Here is a 19,044-nt window from a genome sequence, read left to right on the forward strand (position 1 = left end):
ATGTCATGCTACTATTCAGCAACAAAACAACTACTAATACTTGCTACTACGTGGATGATCCTCAAAAACGGATAATCTACTAGGAGAAAGAATCCAGATGCGAAAGACTATATACTGTATGATTTCATTTACATGAAATGTCCAGAAAAGGCAAGTCTGTAGAATCACAAGCAGTTTAGTGTTTGCCCTGGGGCTGGGGATGGGAAGAGAGATTAACTGCAAAGGAGCACACAGGATTTTTCAAGGCAATGGAAATGTTCTAAAACTTGGTAGTGTTGATGGTTGCACAACTGTACATGTACTAAAAATTAGTGAATGATAACTAAGTGGGTGAATTTTATGGCACTTAGATTACACCTCAATAAAGCTGTTTTACAGGCACACACACACACGCGCGTGCACGCACACACACACACACACACACACACACAGTGGTTTCCCTATCACCCAGAGAATAATGTCCAAAGTTCCAAATTATCTAGCATGGCATGAAGACCCTCTCAGTCCCCTCCTCCCCTGTTCAGTCCAATGGCCTTCACTTCCCCCACAAGGCAATACAGTAGCTGTTCCCCTCCCCACAACACGCAGCACTGTTTCACACTTCTGGGCTCTTTGCACCCCCAAAACCACAGCCCCTTCTCAACCCAGTGGACTCCTACTCGTCCTTCAAGACCCAATGTAAATTAACTTTCTTCTCTGAAGTAGTCTATAAATTGTCTGTCAGGATGAGTTCCTTCCTCATTGTGTTCCCATAGAATCTATAATATGTTTGTGTGCGTGTGTGTGTGTGTGTGTGTGTGGTCGACTGAAATAAAAACAAAATGAGAGGTGTGAGTTTCAATTTTATTTAGGGACTTACTGAGGAGTATAGCCCAGGAGACAGCCTCTCAGAAAGCTCTGAGGAACTTCTCCAAAGAGGTAAGTAAATATGTGAGAGGTCAGTAAATATGTGATTTTGTTGAAAGGGGGTATGTGCAATCAAGCACACATCTCGGTAGAAGGTTGCTACTGGTCACAAGCAACAGACAGCTTAGTTAATGGTTTTAGAGATTTTCTAAGTATGGGAAGATGCAAGAATCCAGGTTCATAAGAAATTTCTCCTGAAAATATCTATCTAAAGGCTTGCTCTGCTCTCCCAGAGCACAGAGTGTCTCATTCCTGATCTCTGCCCTGAACTCCTTTCAGGGTGTGTTAAAGGTCAGCGGCTACAGTGGCTAATTACCTAATCCTTGGAGAGCCAGATGGAGAGCGACATTCTTTAGTTGGCAGTGTATATCATTTCCTATTTATACTGTATTATAATCATTTGTTAAACAATGCCACCACCACCGTGAGTGGTCAAATGTATTTGCTTGTTTGCTTTTGGCATGAAAGTATATACTAATAGCTACTACTTGTTGAGCATTTACTCTTTGTAGTGAAATTTTTACATGTTACTTCTAATCCTCACAACAATCCTGTAGGTGAGATATTACCTCACGCCTTACCCAGATGAGGAAACTGAGGCCCAAAGAGGCAACACAACATGTCTGGGTCACACTGCCAGTAAGCAGGAAAACTGAGATACAAACCTATATCTGCTGGACTCCAAATCCATGTTCTTTTCTTAAACTGCTTAAACTGCTTCTGGTTTACAAAGCAGCGTGTAAAGAGGGAAGGATGCATAGACTTAACATATTTTAATGGCAAAAGTTATGAGACCTGATTTGTAGTATCAGCTTTATCACTGATCATGTAAATGTTAGAAAAGTCACTTGACAATGTGGGCCTCAGTCTCCTTATCAGGAAAACAAGAGAGTTGGACTACATAACCTCCAAAGTTCCTTCTTGTAACCACTGGCACTCAGATACACTGAACCAGAGCAAACTGATGATAATCTGTAATCTCAACACAGGCCATGTCTGGTGATGTTACCATGCCACACTACTCTGGGCTGGTGCACCCCAGCAGCATGAGTGCTTCAACAATTCTTGAGCAGTTTTTTTTTTAAAAGGAAATATAATTTTTTTATTTTATTGATGCATAGCTGATTTACAATGTTGTGTAAATTTCTTCTGTACAGCAAAGTGATTCAGTTATACATATATATATATACATTCTTTTTTTAATATTCTTTTCCATCATGGTTTATCACAGGACATTGAATATAGTTCCCTGTGCTATACCATAGGGCCTTGTTGTTTATCCATTCTCTATATAATAGCTTACATCTGGTAATCCCAACCTCCCACTCCATCCTTCCTCCATGCCCCCTGCCCCTTGGCAACTACAAGTCTGTTCTCTATGTCTGTGAGTCTGTTTCTGTTTTGTAGATAGGTTCATTTGAGTCATATTTTAGATTTCACATGTAAGAGATAATCATATGGTATTGGTCTTTCACTTGAGCGGTTCTTGAGCAGTTGCTGAAGACTAGGACATGACTCCCAACTCTTGACTGCATGCTTTGCGAGATAGTACCCAATTCTTAAACTTCTGCACTGCCTTGATGTCTGTCTCTGTCCTAGAACATGAGTCAGCATCGCTCACCTAATAAGAAATGCTGCCCCACAGTGCTGGGCACTGCACCAGTTGATTTGCAAGCATCCACAAGCACTGTCTCCTAACTGGCCTCTTCCCTACAAGTCATTCAATACATTGCCAGATAAACATTCCTAAAACACAGAAGCTCTGATTGTGTCATTCCTCTCCTTATAAGCTCCCCTCTCCCCTCAGCATCCCATTTCTTATACAATAAAATCAAAATCCTTACTCTGGCTTGTAAGGTCTTCTGTGGTCCATTCCCAACCTAATTTTCCAAACCCTTTCCTCTACTGCTCTTCAGAGACCTTGTAATGCAGGCAAAGTAAATTACCTAAGGGTCCCTGTATTCAAGGGAGATTTTTCACGTACGTGTGATTTTTATGTAAACATAATTTTAAACAATATCACAAATCATTCTAAACTTTAGAACATGCTTTCCTGCTAGCATACAGACTGGACTCTGTTCATGCAGTAGGTTTATGCAGCTCCCTGTGCCGGTCTCTATCTAGAACCATCCTTTCCCATCTTCCACATACCTCGAATTCTTCAAATGAGCTGACATGTCAAGTGCCCAAAGTGGTAACTGACATATAAGTGCTCAGTAGATGTCTTTAGCTATTCAAAGCTGCTTTCTGTTTCTCTCACTAGTGATTTCTCTCCCTCCCTGAACTCACACAATCTTTTCTATAATACCTTTCTTATGTAGCTCATCACTTTGTATTTTATTTTGTAATTATTTAATGTGTATATCTTAGATTCCCAATGATCAAAAGCTCTTGGAAAAACCAGTATTGGCTCCGAGTCCTATGCGTACGCAGCACCAAGCACAAATTGTAAGTGCTCAATAAATCTTTCCTGAGCGAGTGAAAATCTTACACTTAGTGAGTGTAAGAGCCAGAGTGACCGCTGGTAGAAAATGACATCTAAAATGGGAGGAGAATGGAGAGGAGATGCTACTGCGTGCCGGGTAACTGTGCTGAGCACAGCTTCATCCCTCATTTCATTTAATCCTTTCAAAAAACCCTACTAAGTAGGTGCTTATGATATCTCCATTTTATTGATGAGTCAGTTAAGACACTTAAGTAAGGTCACAACCAAGTCTGGGTCTTTCCAGTACTGTACTTGTCACCTGTCCTCCTTCCAGTTTATGATCTCCTTAAGGTCGAGGACTCTCTAGGACAATACACAGCCCCCCAGACCCCAAGGTGAACTCCATCAACCCCTGTCTCACAGTTTCCAGCGGGAACTACCAGGAGTCCGGGGTCGGGGAGGAGGCGGGAAGGGGGCGGGGGGCGGAGGGGGAGGCGGGGGACGGCCCTCTCGAGTCGCGCGGGCCCCGCCCGCTGCGTTGCTGATGACGCCAGCACGCAAGGCCGAGGCGACGCGGCCACGTCCTTTAAATAAGGCCTTCCGGAGACGCGCGACAGAGAGGAGTGAGTTGGATGGGAGTGAGTGTGTTTCGGGAGGGTCTAGGTCGCGGTCCGGGGCTGAGGCGCCGCGGACCACGAGGTGGGCGGCAAAGGCTGCTTTGTTGCGGAGACTCGGCGGGGAGGGCGCGCTTGTGAGGGGCGGGAGGAGGGAACATGGCGGCCCCTAGGCCGGGCCAGGACCCTTCGCACCTGGTGCTGGCGTGGTCCCCTCCCCCGGCTTTGCTCACCGATTTACTGCATTTCTAGAACCTTGTTTTTCCTTTGGTTCCTTTTCCCTCAGCCTTCCTTGTGCCTTCATCGGCTCTCCCGCCCCAGCCCCTCACCGGGCAGAAGCGTGGGAGGTGGATTAAGTGGGAGCAGGTGAGGCCCGTCCGCTACCGAGAGATTGACTCCTACGTTTGACTGTCCGTTGCTCACAAACTCTTTATCAGTCAGCGCGGGGTGGCAGGAGAAGCACTGAACATGCAGTGTTGACGTTCAAGCCAGATGCAAGCCAGATTTCTAGTGCTGGTGATTCCTCTAAGTGATCCCGTGAAATGTCACTTAAGTTATCTGGCCGTCAGTCTCCTCAAAAGTGAGGTTCTCTTTGAAAGATTCTTGATATCCAGATAGCTTTTGTCCTTCGTTGCTTGCCAGAATCTGCCCCATAATAATGTATGGTTGGGAAAATGGAAGCAAGATTTATTTTGACAATAAGGGAGTCGGGGCAGGGGACTGAGTCAAGACATACAGCCCATGCCGGGATCTTGTATGTGAGCAATGAGAACACCTTTCTGTTTCGGTCTTCTTTCGTGACGTTCCTGGAATAAGTTAAACGGAGAAGGACTGATCCTATGTTAGCTTCGCTGTTCTGCCCCAAAGACCTTGGGAATATTCATCTGTTTGCTCTTTTCTATTTTAGGTGTCTGTGTCGATTGAGGGTGGGTGTTACGAACAGGTTCTTGCCTCATCTGAGTTAACAATATCTGGTCCAGCCAATCACCTGCTTTTGTTCTTGACCTTTGGTTTTTCCTCAGTTGAGTGCAAATTCTAGAGACATCCTGCCTCCTCAGGAGCCTACCCTGCCAGGCAGCAGAATTGTGAACTAGAGTGAAGCAGTCTAGGAATATGAGCTCCATGATGGCCATGGGTGAACCAAGGCTGAACTGGTGAGTTACATCTGTTTGTAATCCCCTAAAGAGGATTGAAGTGGGTCTGGTGGCTGCATTAGGAAAGGAGGGTGTCTGGCCTGGAGAGATTTGGAGGAAACAGAAAGAAGATAGGTACAGTGGCTTAGAGTTTACCCCATTCTCATCTACCCCGTTCTTATCTACACCTGCTTGGCACTTTTGAGTTATCTTTGACTGCACTTCCTCTCCTAAAGTGGTAACAATTCAGCACTTAGATTGCTTCTAGGTATAACTCCATCATGTATTTATTGTTGGTCTTAGTGAAGGAGAGATGCTGGAACTTTCCTGCATTCAAGAACCTTTTTTTAAGAATAGGCAAGCTTCTTTTTGTTATATTGGAATCTATATCAAGTGATAATGTAAATGCATAGACTATTTTAGAAGTGTATGAGAACTTTACAAATAGAGGACTCTATTAAGTAACAGGGTGGCTATGTAGAAATCTAACTAATGTGTGTGCTGCTTTAGATCAATTTAACACACGTTTAGTGAGCATCTACTCTTTACTAGTGAAGGAGTTTGCTAGCGGAGGAGAATACAAGGGTTATAAGAGATTACAAAGATGACTAAAATAGTACCTGACTCAGAGAAGATTCAATCGCTACGTCCTCTAGTATAATGCATATAGACGATGATATTGTCTATAATGATGTAATGTGATAAATATTGATTCATTGGCAATCATATTACAATATAGAAATGTTATCAAAGTAACATGCTGTGCACCTTAAATTTACAAAGTGTAACATGTCAAATTTATCACATAAATACAATCAGTATGTGTTCAATAAGTATTTGTTTATTGCAAACAAGTGTTTCCTCCAAGGAGCTCACAATTCCTGAGGCCCATGACTTTGTTTTTGTATGTTATGCAAAAACTTTAGAATTTAATGAGATGTCACAGATACAGCACAATAGCAAGTACTAAGAAACTACACCAGTGCATAGCAAATAAGACTTTTTAGTTTTATCATTTATACCTTAATTATTGTTTTTAGATAAACACCTTTAAAACAGTAAGAAATGAGTATGGAGCAAATATGTGAGAATTTCCCATTTTAGTAATGGGCCAGCCACAATGTGGCATTTGACTAGATTTTTCTGCTGTAAGTTTTAAGAGGTATGAACATTTATGCTCCTTGCCATAAAAAATGTGTTCAAATGCAGCACAGATGCTCTTATATACCATTGACATTGTGAAACCAAACGTGGTTTAGAGCCTTTGCACAGTATTACGGTCCTTGGAATGGTCCTTTTCTACAGAATCCTTCTAATTTTTGTTCTCCCTAGATTAATCGTTCTCAGTGTGTTTAATTTTTAAATTCTTTCGTTCAACCAGCATTTATTGGATGCTTACTATACAGAAAGCATTGACCATAGTATGTTAGTCTGTAAATTAATTACAATATAGAAAATCATATATGACCTTGCAAGTAGTTTTCGTAGAGGCAAACCATTTATCACATTTGCCAAGTTAACAAAAAAAGTTGGATAATCAGTCTTCGTAGTGTTTTTTGGCTGAGCACAATAGTGAATGAGACAAAAATAGGTTAAGAAGCATTTTCTTTCAGCAATCAAACATCTTAATGTTATGCCACAGAGCGTGAGGTGAGCCTTGCCCCTGACAGACCCTTTATGATACTTCAATCTGTTCTATCTTTAACTCTCAAGTATCTCTGACATTTAGATGGGTACTAAAGGAAAAAGCAAGGCTGATTGTTGGAATTGGAGAATTTCAGAATGGGCCTAGGTTAAAAACTATCCAAAAGTAAAACATCTAAACTCACACATGAAATTAAAATTATTAAGAGGTGATTTTCTGGGAAAGGGGGTGTAGGGGACATGTAGTTTTAAATTACAATTGTACCATTATGCTTGTTAATCTAGCATGAAATTTTGAATTGTCAAATTCAAGTAAATTACTTTGTTTTACAGGGATGTTTCCCCCAAAAATGGCCTTAAGACATTTTTCTCTCGAGAAAATTATAAAGATCATTCCATGGCTCCAAGTTTAAAAGAACTATGTATTTTATCTAGCAGGTAATATGTTTATTTATTTGGTTATTTATTTCCATATTTGATTGTTATTTTCCTGATAGTTGAAGTTTTGTATCTATCTATAGCCACCATGATAAATTCAAATTATAGAAATGTAGAAATTAAAAAAATAGAAGAACTCAGTACCAAAAAGCAACCACTCTTTGGTGTGCATATATATCTTTTCAGACCTTTCTCTCCACACATGAACAGATACATATTAAAAGAAAAATGGGGGGACTTCCCTAGCAGACCTGTGGTCAGGACTCCGTGCTTTCACTGCTGAGGGCCCGGGTTCAATCCCTGGTCAGGGAACTAAGATCCCGCAAGCCGTGTGGCGTGGCCAAAAGAAGGCGTGGGGGAATCACACCATAAATACTGTAAAATGCTGTAAACACTATAAAACTGTTTTGCAATTTGCTTTTTTCATTTAAAATAATAGTTGGGGTATTTTGTGCCCCTACATTAACTCAGTCTTCTTAATGGTTGCATATTATTTTACTATACAGAGATACTTTTAATTCTTTTAGCTAGTTTTACGTTGCAAAATGTTTGTGTTCCTCTTTGGGATTTTAAACAGTAACATTTATAAAGTTCTTGTAATTATTTCTGTAAGATAAAGTCATAGAAATTGAATTGTTTGGGCAGATTCTATAAACATTTTATATTTTAATAGATACCACCAAATTGCCATAGAGTTTTTTTCTGGTATGAAAATGCCTGTTAAGTGATGATTTTCCCTTCTCACTGCTTACTTGCCTGTAACAGCTCTTCTTTCCTTTGTGATTAGCTGTTTCAACTCTGTTGTGGATGAATCTTAAAACTAATCAAGTTTACTAGAAAGGAGTGAAAATATGCCAAATGAGGAATTGGGGAGCTCCCCTAGGGGAGCTCAATTTTTAACTTTCATCCTTGCTCCACTCATTTTGCAATGGAGGAATCATACTTCTAGCCTCTGCATGGAATGGGACCCCATCTTTTCCTGCCTTTTCAGTACCCTTTCTGTCAATTAGCATCCCCTCTTAACTCCTGTCTCTCTTTTTCAAGCCATGCCACTCAGTTTGTGGGATCTTAGTTCCCATACAAGGGATCGAACCCATGCCCCCTGCAGTGGAAGCGCAGAGTCCTAACCACTGGACTGCCAGGGAAGTCCCTCTTTGTTCTCTCTTGACCAATATTTAAACATGCTCAGGTTTGTCCCATCTCAATCCCTGGGTTCCACATCCCCTCCTAGTTACTTTTTTAGCTCTTCTCTCATTTGTACTTAGACTTCTTTAAATACTTGTATATGCTTGCTGGGAGGAAACGAGGGACAAAAAATCTATAAGACATACCAAAAACAATTAACAAAATAACATCGCTGAGTCCCTCCCTCCCAATAATTACTTTAAATGGATTAAACTCTCCAGCCAAAAGACAGATTTGTAGAATCGATTTAAAAAACAGGATGGAAAAAAAAAAACCCTTCCCTTTATTGCATACCCCATTGCACTTGCTTTCACTGAACATTCCACTGTAATCTGCCTTCTGCCCTCACTAGGCTACTAAAACTGCTCCTCTTAAAATCATCAATGAGCTCTTGACTATGGATATATCTCACTCTAATTTTCCTCCTAGTTTTCTGGTGACAGTGGTATTTCTTAGTGGAATCAATTAATTGCTACCACTGATACTCATTTAGGTTGTTTCCATTCCTTTACTGTTACAAACAATGAGCATCTTTCTTTTTTTTTGGCTGCATTGGGTCTTCGTTGCTGCGCGTGAGCTTTCTCTAGTTGTGGGGGGTGGGGGCTACTCTTTGTTGTGGTGCCTGGGCTTCTCATTGCGGTGGCTTCTCTTGTTGTGGAGCATGGGCTCTAGGTGCGCGGGCTTCAGTAGTTGCAGCACATGGGCTTCAGTAGTTGTGGCTCTCGGGCTCTAGAGCACGGGCTCAGTAGTTGTGGCGCACGGGCTTAGTTGCTCCGCGGCATGTGGAATCTTCCCGGACCAGGGATCGAACCCATGTCCCCTGCATTGGCAGGCAGATTCTCAACTACTGCCCCACCAGGGAAGTCCCCTGCTACTGCTTCTTAATTATTTTATGGTTCTTTTCAAATCCGGTTCTATTCAGCATATCCCAAGCGTGGGTTATAGTCTGAAATTTGTAAGGGAGAGGACGCCTTACTGGAAGTTGAGTACACTTAACACCTAAAATCTTTTTTTCTTAGAATATCACTTGTTTTTCTTTAGATTTCTATATAGCACAAAATAATTTGTTAGTATAGTACACCTTTTAGCATAGAAGAAATAAAGACACAAGTCATTGATTTCGTATGTTTCTAGTCTTTTTTGCTAACCTTTAGTTTTATTATACTAAGAAGGAATTTTCAGACTATATTAAATTACCACAGTTTTCTTGATGAAAAAACTAGGAAGAAAAAAGCAAAAAAAGACTCGGAAGAATGTAAATTTATTAGCCCTAATTTTGTATTTTGTGTTCTATAAATAACATATTTGGGAAAATATTGATACCTCTAATTATGCTACTTTCAACAATATGAGGTTTTTATTCAACCCTTTTCCCTCCACTAAAAGGTAAATATTTGCCTTTTTAAAAATTAGTTTCTGGGGACTTCGCTGGTGGCGCAGTGGTTGGGAATCCACCTGCCAATGCAGGGGACAGGGGTTCGAACCCTGGTTCAGGAAGATCCCACATGCCGCAGAGCAACTAAGCCTGTGCGCCACAACTACTGAGCCTGTGCTCTAGAGCCCACGAGCCACAACTGCTGAGCCCACGTGCCACAACTACTGAAGCCCATGTGCCTAGAGCCCGTGCTCTGCAACGAAGAGAAGACACTGCAATGAGAAGCCTGTACACTGCAGCAAAGAGTGGCCCCCGCTCGCTGCAACTAGAGAAAGCCTGCGTGCAGCAACGAAGACCCAATGCAGCCAAAATTAAAAAAAAAAAAAAAATTAGTTTCTGTTTATAGATCTTTATAACTGAGTTTTAAGCCAACAAAGGGGAAGGAAGCTTCAAATACACAAAAAAGAAAAAAGAAATTTTAACATGTTTAATGTATATAAGTAAATCAAATTCAGGAGGTACAGGTAGACTTTAGATGGAGGCTAGACGTACCATTTCCAAATGCTACGTAAAGAAGCTACCCAAACCAGGAGACTTAAAGCATAGGAAACGAAAACTTTTGAATTCTGCCTTTTTTTTACTTAAAGTAAAAAAGGAGAGTGGGTAGTTGACAAAATGAAGGGAGAAAACTTCAAACCATCAACTTAAATAGAATATAATGCTGTAAATGTGGATAGAAAAACCCCGTTAGATGCTTTTGGCTTTCACCCTGATGAAGATTTTGACAGCGCTGCACACAGAAATGATCTTGATGTGCTGCCGTTTCATTCTTTGCTGAATGTAGCCAATTTAAACTGCTAGAATTTCTTGACATTCCTACTCTGGCATATCTGAGTCAGCATCTTGTTGCTGCAGCAGCTTAATTAAATTTGCCAGTTTGTGTCACAAGGACAGACATGTTCTCATATTCAGAGAGACAGCTGTGAAGCAGTATTGTTAAGAATTGCGGGCACAATACTGTTAGGTTTGAATAGCTCTCAAGACATTTTCTACTGAGAAATCAATTTGCTGTAATACATTTCTCCCAAGATCAGCAGTTAATATTCATTTTGTTAACCTAAAATATGCTTATTTTTATGCAGTTATTGGAGAAACTTTAGTAGCTAAGTATGTCTTCTTTCACCTGTATTATTTTCAGAGCCAATCTAAGCATCCTTATTTTAATTTCCAAAACTCTTTTTCCATTTACTAACCTGCTCTCTTGATTAGTTCTCCATCCAGAGTTTAGCTCTAAAAGAGTAATCTTGAATATTTTGCCTTATTTGAGGGCTCTAAGTCTTTTTTTAAAGAATTTTGGAATTTTTCCCATATTTATTCTAATATTTTAACGTTGATGTAAAACAGATTAATGGTAGTTTTGGATGGGACTTAACTCACCCTTTGTCCAGACACGGATCTAGATTGGTAATTCCCAAACTTACCAGGCTGAAACTCTCCCACTTTGCATAACAAATGTTTATAAGAAGTAAGAAACCTTGTTTACTATGAATTAAAATTCATAGATATTAGTAGCCATAGACATAATATTTTAAAATAATGCTCTAGATATATAAATGTGAAATAAAAGGAAAATAATTTATATTATGCATTGTAATAGATACTACTGCACTAGAAGATATAATGAAGTAGTCGGATGCACCAGCTAACATGACTAAGATTGGATTTAAGAGAAGTAAGATAAACTATACCATAAAAAAAATCATAGAAATAAAAGAGTAAAATGTGTTGTTAGGATAAGTAATAACAGACCACACTTATTTGTATATGCTAAGAGAAAGCTTGAAATGACCTTTGAAAGTTGTGCAGGACACTACGATACATTACAGAAATCTAGTGTTCCTCACCTCTAAATGCCTTTAATTTTTTATTTTTAAATAAATAAATATACTTATTTATTTTTGGCTGCATTGGGTCTTCGTTGCTGTGTGCAGGCTTTTCTCTAGTTGCGGCGAGCGAGGGCTACATTTCGTTGCAGTGTGCGGGCTTCTCATTGCGGTGGTTTCTCTTGTTGCGGAGCACGGGCTCTAGGCGCGCGGGCTTTAGTAGTTGTGGCACGAGGGCTCAGTAGCTGTGGCTCTCGGGCTCTAGAGCGCAGGCTCAGTAGTTGTGGCACATGGGCTTAGTTGCTCAGCAGCATGTGGGATCTTCCCGGACCAGGGCTTGAACCCGTGTCTCCTGGATTGGCAGGCAGATTCTTAACCACTGCACCACCAGGGAAGCCCTAAATGCCTTTAATTCTATTTTGGACAACCTAGATGCACCCACAGGCTTCCAGAATGCCCTGAGGGAATTAATACTGTTATGACTGAGAACCACTGCTCTGGATATTTCTTTCCCCTCCCCTTTCTTCCTCTTCATCCCTGATTTCTATGTCCTTAGGATTTTTCTCAGTCACCTATTCAATATGTTCAGTTTGGAAACCTCAGATCACCATAGTCATATTGTATTGGTGTTCATATTTACTTCTCTTTCTTCCCCATTCGTTTGTCTGATCCGCTTGATTGTAAGGTCCTAGAGGGTAGAGACTGTATTGTGCTCAGTGTTGGTCGTATGTCCAGTACCCAGCATAGGGCTGGCACATGGTAGTCATTCAAAATATTAATGAATCGAGGAATGAAGAATGAATCAACAGACATTTATCCTTTCATTAGTTTCCCTTCCTTTTTGGTTATTGTCGTTTAGTTTGGAGCCAGATCATTACTGTGGTGGAAATTAAAGTTGTAGAGGCTAAGGAAATGTAGTTTCGTGTGTGTGTGTGTGTGTGTGTGTGTGTGTGTGTGTGTGTGTGTGTGTACGTGTGTACTTTAAGACTTTCTCAAGAAAAATGTAGATTATAACACTGAATAGCAGCAATAGAGACAGATTATGTACAAGATAAGAAATTTGTATTCATATACCTTAATTGGGGTAGTAAGGTGATTTTTTTTTTTAAATTGGGGGTAGCATTTCATAAACAGATAGGGTGAGTCTAGCTACTCACCACTTTTTCCTGTAGTGTATTTCATTAGAGATGTGCCAAGATTTCTCTTTTATATCTATACAAAACATAAAGACATTGCCATAGACTCAGCCACGTGCATGAGTGATAGAGGATTATACAACTTTTCTCAAACCACTGTTGTTTCCATAAAATATATCACAGAGTGTTGGGATTTTCTTTTTAATTCTTGAGATAATTAAAGCAGAGGAAACCAGAAAATTTAGAATCTCAATGAATTTATGAACTTCAAGTTTGTGACCCCATCATATCCTGCTCTTAGTGGCTTTTGTTCACCGCATTAACTGATACATCTTATTGAAGAATTTAGCTTTTAAAAAACAACTTGAATTGTAATAAAATGTAAACACAAAATACCTGCATATATAACTAGCAAGAGTGATTTACCCCTCTTCAATAAAGGGAGGAAGCTTCCAAACTGAATAACTTGTCTAAGGATTTTGCCTCTTCCTCTCCATCAGGTAATTGAAGGTAAACTTGTAATGTGATCCTATCCTGCAGAATACTTAATTTATACTAAATGGCTAAACATCAAAATGCAGGTGGCAGAGTTAGATAATAATCCAGAATTTACTCTGTTAATCACTCTATATTCTCCCTGGTGATTGAGAATCATGAAGTTTCATGATAGTAATCTTCATGTGAAAAGCACATATTTGTAAATTGTATTTTTTTTCCCCAGACGTATAGGAGAAAATTTGAATGCCTCAGCAAGTTCTGTAGAAACTGAGCCGGCAGTTAGTTCAGCAACTCAAGCAAAGGAAAAAGTGAAAACCACAGTTGGAATGGTTCTTCTTCCAAAACCAAGAGTTCCTTATCCTCGTTTCTCTCGTTTCTCACAGAGAGAACAGAGGAATTATGTGGATTTGTTGGTTAAATATGCAAAAATCCCTGCGAGTTCCAAAGCTGTTGGAATAAATAAAAATGACTACTTGCAGTACTTGGTATGTATTCTGTTCTTCAGCATCAGTTAAAAAATATTTAAAAGTTAGGAAATATTTGAAGTTTGCTTTTATGTTTTTAGGTGCAATCACATTAATAAAAATGGAAACTATAAGGAGTTTAATTGACAGAACATTGGTGCTTTAATTCTATTGTTTCTGTTATAGTTGAGGCATTTTGCTCTAGTTCTGAGTATATTTCACCCCAGTTCATATTAAGTACTAGCAGTAGAACTTTACCTTGCTCCTTGAACCACTTTAAAATTTTTGTTAATTATTACTTTAATTAAGTAGTTTCCAAATTCTCGATTAGGTAAGTGATGCTGTGCTGAATATCATTGTTGCAAACTCTTTGTTCATATCTATGATTGTTTCCTTAAGATAAATTCTTAAAAATATAATTACCAGATCAAAAACTATACATGTTTTTAAGGCTTTGATCTGCAGTTACACACGAGTAAGTTGTTCTGAAAAAAAGTTTAAACCAATTTGTATGTACCACTACTGTATGAAGGTTTTTTCAAAATATCCTCACTAATAATGAACATTACTTTTTTTGCCTCTAATTTGATACGGAAAAAATGGCAATCTCTTGTTTTATATTAACTCAGTGGTTACTAATGAAAGTAACCATTTTCCATGTGTTTATAAGCCATTTCTAATTCTTTTGTAACTTGCATATTTATATGTTTGCTTATTTTTCCATTTGGGTGTTTGTCCTTTTTATGTTAAGAGCATTTTATAAAATGAGCTTATTAATTCCTAATCATATATTGTAGCATTAGTCATTAGCTTTTCTCTTTTTGTGGAGTGAACTTTTTTGTGATTTCTGCTTTGGACATACTTTAAGTCCAAATGATTAGTGCAGCGATTGAGAAGTGATTGTTTTTAACCAAGCTTCTTATTCTAAGGTATGTCTACTTTTTTTCAAAATCAGGATATGAAAAAACATGTGAATGAAGAAGTTACAGAATTCCTAAAATTTTTGCAGAATTCTGCAAAGAAATGTGCACAGGATTATAATATGCTTTCTGATAACGCTCGTCTCTTCACAGAGGTAAAAAAAAAAAAAATCACATTTACTTAAACTGCCAAGTAATACGCAATAGCAGCATTTTAAAATGTGTGATGATTTTCCAAAAACACACGTTAATATTGTCAAATTAGAGACCAAATTGTATGTAGGTCTTTTATTCATCACGTATTTAAATAATAGAAATACTGACACCTCAAAATCAGGTACTATAGTATATTCATGTTTTTTTCTTTTAATGATCTAACTACTGTATTTGAGTTATATTTTACTCATATGGATGGTTTGATCTGATGCACTGATTTCCCTTGTGAGAGAATGGGGTTTAAGGAGCTATCTTGGTCCTTAAAAATCTGTATGGTCCTTTAGAACCTAGTCATATAAATTTATATTCACTATTTTCATGGTAACCAGCCACCGGATGATAAATTTCATCAAATAATTTTTTGATACTTAAATTATTCATGCAGATTTATTTTTTAATTTTTTTTGAGGGCAATTATCATTTATTTTTTTAATACATCTTTATTGGAGTATAATTGCTTCACAATACTGTGTGTGTTTCTGTTGTACAACACAGTGCATCAGCCATATGCATACATATATCCCCATATCCCCTCCTTCTTGAGCCTCCCTCCCACCCTCCCTATCCCACCCCTCTAGGCTGTCACAAAGCACGGAGCTTATCTCCCTGTGCTATGCTGCTGCTTCCCACCAACTATCTGTTTCATGCACATTTATTAACAAAGCATGTAAATCCTCCCATCATGTAGTAGGCGTAGGAAAAATTTAGAGTACACTACTTGAATAGTAACTTAATAGTAGAGTTGTAGTAGAATCCATCTAGAAACACCAACACCAGTCTGAATTTTTTTTAAGCCTTTAAAACTAGTCAGGGCTTCCCTGGTGGCACAGTGGTTAAGAATCTGCCTGCCAATGCAAGGGACACAGGTTTGAGCCCTGGCCCGGGAAGATCCCACATGCCGTGGAACAACTAAGCCCGTGCACCACAACTACTGAGCGTGAGCTCTAGAGCCCGCAGGCCACAACTACCGAAGCCTGCGTGCCTAGAGCCCGTGCTCCACAACAAGAAAAGCCAGCTCAATGAGAAGCCCTCACACTGCAACAAAGAGTAGCCCCCGCTCACGGCAACTAGAGAAAGCCCACGCACAGCAACGAAGACCCAACACAGCCAAAAATAAATAAATAAATAAATATATTTTTAAAATTAAAAAAATAAACCATACATGATAAAATTGATAAATTTGAAATAAATAAATAAAACTACTCACTGTACAAAACAATGATATACTTAGTAGTATTGAACCCTACACTTAAAAATGGTTAAGATAGTAGGTTTTAAGGGTATTTTAGCACAACTTTTTAAAAAACTGCTCATTATAAATTGGAGGACAGCAGAGGGTATTAGTTCTACTTTAAAGCAAACACTTTTTTAAGGTGAAATTTTGTTGTTAATATGAACCAGAAGAATGAATCTTCTAAATCAAAGACAGAATTTCATTTTTCTCTGAACCTGTGTATGATATACTTAAACAGAGTGTCATATTTCTCCATATGTGAAAGGCACTGTAACTGTTCCTATTTTAATAGTGTTGGTGAAAGGACCACAGTGACGGTTTTAAAACATAAATCACATCCCCTCATTTTGCTGGTTTCAAATGGCTTCTCATCTCACTCAGGAAGAGACAGTCTTTAGAAAGTTCTGCAGTGCCCTACATGATCCCGCCTCACCACCACCACCCCAAGCCTGCTTCATCTCCTGCGTGTTCCTCTCAGTTATTCCGTTCCAGCCTCCTGGCCTCTTTGTGTCTCTTGAATACATCAGGCACGGTCCTGCCTTAAGGCCTTTGGCTGTTCCCATCTTTCTGGCAAGCTGTTCCCCAGATACCTGCATGGATTAGTTCCTTGATTCCTTTAAGTCTCTCTCTGTTCAGATGCCAGCTATCACTGAGGATACTCCTAATTACCGTATAAAAAGTAGCATCACCCTCAGCGTTTCCTTTACCATGTTTTGTTTATTGTCTTTCTCCCTGACACTTGTATGTAAGTACTGTTTACGCGCTGGGGTGTTCCCAGTCGCTGGAATAATGCCTGGCACACAGTAAGTGCTCAGTATAATTACTTGTTAAGTGAATATAAAACTGTTTATGAACAGAGTACATTATTTGATAGCTAGCAATCAGCATTAGGTCTTGCTTTTTAGCCAGGTTGACTTGTCAGCACATTGTCTTATTAGTTACACTTTACATCTTACCCCAAAGACTCACTGATATTTTTCTAATGTTTTTATTGTTTTAAAATTTTAATTTTATATTATGAAATGTATTAATATGTATAATATTAACATTAATATTATACATTAATATGTATAATATTATAATATTTCATAATATCTATGAAATGTATATTATGAAATGTATTTAAATACTATGGAAAAGTATTTAGAACAAATATTTACAGCTTAACAAATAATTATATAGTGAACACCTATGTAACTCTCTTCCAAGTCAAGAAATAAAACATTACCGGTAACCTAGAAGGTCCCTGTGTATCCCTCCTAGATAATAACATTTTCCCTTGTGGAAGAAATAATCACTGTGCCAAGTTTGGTTTGATAATTTCCATGCCTTTAAAAAATACTTCATCACACACCATTCTGAGTAGTGTGATGAAGTCTTTCACCATCCCGCTTCACCCCACCCACAATGTGAATTATCCTTTTATCTAGTATATCCCACCCATTAATCTCTTAGTAGCCACCTTGGTTATCAGATGGACTTTCAAGGTATCACAGTGCTTGTGTTCAAGTCACCCTTATTTTACTTGATAATGGCTCCAAAGTTCAAGAGTAGCGATGCTGGCAGTTTGGGTATGCCAAAAAGAAGCCGCCAAGTGTTTCCTTTCAGTGAAAAGACGAAAGTTCTCAACTTAGTAAGGAAAGAACAAAAATCATATGCTGCGGTTACTAAGATCTGCAGTAAGAACGAATCTTCTATCCATGAAATTATGACGAAGGAAAAAGAAATTCGTGTTCTGCTGTCACACCTCAAACTGCAAAAGTTACAGCCGCAGCACGTGATAAGTGCTTAGTTAAGATTGAAAAGACATTAAATTTGTAAGATATTTTGAGAGAGAGAGAGAAAGTTACCACATTCATATAACTTATTACAATATTGCTATAATTGTTCTGTTTTTATTTTATTATTATTGTTGCTAATCTCTTACTGTGCCTAATTTTTAAATTAAACTTTATCGTAGGTATGTATGAATAGGAAGTGATATTCAGTCTTATCCACGATTTCAGACATCCACTGAGGGTCTTGGAATATATCCCCCATGGATAAAGGAGACTACTGTATACATTGGGAGTTTTTTCTTTTATTTGATAAAACAGTTTTTTTAATCTACAAGTTTCCCCTCCATATTTTTTTTCCTTAAACTTTATCTTTTCAAGAACCTGGGTCATTTGACCTTTAGAGTTTCCCACAGTCTAGATTTTGATAATTATATATTCATGATGATGCTCAACATGTTCTTTTTTCCTCTATATTTCTTACAAATTGTGAACTGGATCCAGAAGCTTGATCAGAATTATAGTCTTGCCAAAGGGTTTGAACATGTAGATGGTGGTGTATTCTTCAATCAGGTGGCACATAATGTCTGATTGTTTTTTGTGATGTTAGTAGCTATTGATGCTTAATGCCAGATTTATTCATTCACGGGGGTTTGCAAAATTGTAAGATTCTAATTGCATCATTTATTTTTATTCATTAGTTGGAATAATTTTATTAAGATATGTTTTTCCTCATCTACTGTTTGGCTTCCCATTTCATGTAGCAGAAAAAGTGCTAGATTCTTTATATACCAGTTTAGAAAAAATTAATTGGTCCCTTCTTATTTTACAATGGTGATCACTGTTTTTAAAAAACTATTATTATTGAATCATGAAGTTAAACATATTTGATGGGTTTTAGTCCACTACAATTATCCTTTTTGAAACTCAGATAATACCAACTTTGACCAGTGATGAGGTCTTCATACTGGCTTTTGAGTCCTTTTGAGTCACTCTAGGAGTCTTTGTGGCTTATTTTGTACATTTCCTATCCCAGCCCTGGAAACAGCTATTTTCTAGAGCCTTTGTTTCTTTTAGTGCGAAATGGCATTTCAAGACTACAGTCTGGGCACTGGGGATGCTCACTGCACCTGAGTTGATCAGTGTTTATGAGACTGTTTCAGGAGATGGAGCTAGAAAAAGTACATTTAAAGAAAAA

The 19,044-nt window shown here is 38.5% G+C and overlaps 1 protein-coding gene across 15 annotated transcripts in view; it reads left to right on the forward strand.

Annotated features, from left to right (window-relative positions):
- The first annotated feature begins 3,890 nt into the window (after positions 1 to 3,890).
- ICE2 (interactor of little elongation complex ELL subunit 2) overlaps positions 3,891 to 19,044 on the forward strand; it is a 93,042-nt gene continuing 77,888 nt past the window's right edge. For 11 of the 15 annotated variants that reach the window (XR_009007556.1, XR_009007552.1, XR_009007558.1 and 8 more), the window contains exons 1-6: positions 3,947 to 4,030; positions 4,232 to 4,311; positions 4,968 to 5,099; positions 7,056 to 7,160; positions 13,461 to 13,722; positions 14,657 to 14,776. Coding sequence is in view for 1 of the 15 variants with exons in the window: in XM_057543364.1 (XP_057399347.1) it covers positions 5,059 to 5,099; positions 7,056 to 7,160; positions 13,461 to 13,722; positions 14,657 to 14,776 (528 nt within the window). In the remaining 14 variants the exon portion in view is untranslated. Of the gene's footprint in view, positions 4,031 to 4,231; positions 4,312 to 4,967; positions 5,100 to 7,055; positions 7,161 to 13,460; positions 13,723 to 14,656; positions 14,777 to 19,044 lie in introns of those variants that run through there. The other 4 variants (XR_009007553.1, XR_009007554.1, XR_009007550.1 and 1 more) reach the window with 4 other exon arrangements.

Source organism: Balaenoptera acutorostrata, chromosome 3, assembly GCF_949987535.1.
Source record: "Balaenoptera acutorostrata chromosome 3, mBalAcu1.1, whole genome shotgun sequence".
In the NCBI taxonomy this organism is placed as follows: Eukaryota; Metazoa; Chordata; class Mammalia; order Artiodactyla; family Balaenopteridae; genus Balaenoptera; species Balaenoptera acutorostrata.